Below are 1,508 nucleotides of genomic sequence, written 5' to 3' on the forward strand. Positions count from 1 at the left end.
CCTCGTACCGCGATCACGTTGACGAAGGTGGTCTTGCCCGAGTATTGCAGCCCGACCAGCGTGAGCTCCATCTCCTCCTTCCAGAACAGGGCCTTGAACCAGTCCAGCAGCTTGTTGAACAAAGCGATCATGGTCGCTGCTGCCGGCCCCGCCCGGTGCCGGGTGCCCGTCGCCCCTCGCTGCCCTCGCGCTGCGGCCCGGAGCGGCCCCTCCCCGGTGCAGCCCGGGTCCCGCGGCTCGGTGCGGGCGGAGGCTGGAGCGCGGCGGCGAGGACTCTGCCCCCGATCCGCTCGCCGATGGGTGTGGCTTCAGCGCCCTCCTCCTCCTCCTCCTCCTCCTCCTCCTTCGCCGCCGCCGCCCTCCAGCCGGCCGGGTCCTGCTCGCACCCGCGCGCGCGCGCCTCCCTCCCGCGAGCCCGGGCTGGGCCGTGCCCAGGGGGTGCTGGGCGGGGGCCCGGCAGCTAGCTTAGAGGGGCGCTGTAGGAAAGGGGTCTGATTTTATCTCCCCCCCCCGCCCCCGCTTTCCCGGCCGGCGCGCCCCGACAGGCACCCCTTCCCTTCTTAAAGGGGTGGTGGGCCCGAGAGCTGGGAGAGGTCTGGGTTAAGCAGGAGCCTTTGCAGGTGGAAGACGGTGGGGGTGGGGGCTCGCCTACTTCTCCAGGACCCGATAACGAAATAGCTATGAAAGGGGGCACACGGAGGCTTTTGGTGCCCCGAACCCCGGCTTCTGAGCGTCGCTGGGTGCTCAAGAGGGACCCGGAGGAGGGCAGCGAGCGCACTCCGGTCTTCGGTACTCCATCTTGTTTTGTATCTATAGCTCGCTCCCTCCTGGTCGACGCGGAATAGATGCCTCAAGTTGCTGCTGGTGTTTACCAGAATCACCATGGTATCGTCGAGGCAGAGAAAACCAGGCAGAGCCTTGCAGCGAGGAAGGTGACCGCGGGGGCCGAGCTTGGCATGTCTCGGCGGCGAGCACCGGCCTCCTTCTGGAGGAGGCAGGTGAGGGGTAGGGACCGCCCGGCGGGGCTCCTCTGCTATGTTCAGACTTCCGGTTTGGGTTTTCAGTGGACTCGAGTGGAGCCTGTTGTTTTCGGCAAAAGGGAATCAACAAATCTTATCAACCACATCGGCCCAACCTCAGCAGGCGTTAAGAAACAAAACAACAAAACAGCTGCCCCCGGTCATCTGACTCCTGTGTGTCAGAGCAAAGCTGGGCACCGTAAGGGTTTCCGGTGGCGTATTTTGGGGGGATGTTTTTGGATCTCCGGGCCTCACTTCCTAGGACCTCTGAGTGAACTTTGGCCTCCACCCTCTCAGTTCGCAGTTAGTACTAGTAACTGTTTATACCTCTCAGGAACTCCAAGCAAGAATTAGATGATCAGAGAGTTACCAAAGTGGAGAAGAAGTTGTAAAATCATGAATGAGTATAATATTCCTTAAGCACCACCTCTTTTTAAAAAAATCATTTTATTGGGCTTACAGCTCTATCACAATCCATCCATCCATCCA

General features: G+C 60.9%; 1 protein-coding gene across 1 annotated transcript in view; it reads right to left on the reverse strand.

Moving 5' to 3' along the window:
- The window catches only part of ARL8A (ADP ribosylation factor like GTPase 8A), an 11,113-nt gene extending 10,847 nt beyond the window's left edge, over nt 1–266 (reverse strand). Inside the window, exon 1 of the mRNA XM_004699805.2 lies at nt 9–266. Within this exon, the coding sequence (XP_004699862.1) occupies nt 9–131 (123 nt within the window). The 5' untranslated portion in view covers nt 132–266. The remainder of the gene's footprint in view (nt 1–8) is intronic.
- Nucleotides 267–1,508: the final 1,242 nt, after the last annotated feature.

Source organism: Echinops telfairi, unplaced genomic scaffold, assembly GCF_000313985.2.
Source record: "Echinops telfairi isolate 266 unplaced genomic scaffold, ASM31398v2 ScPeMD7_7424;HRSCAF=8462, whole genome shotgun sequence".
Lineage (NCBI taxonomy): Eukaryota > Metazoa > Chordata > Mammalia > Afrosoricida > Tenrecidae > Echinops > Echinops telfairi.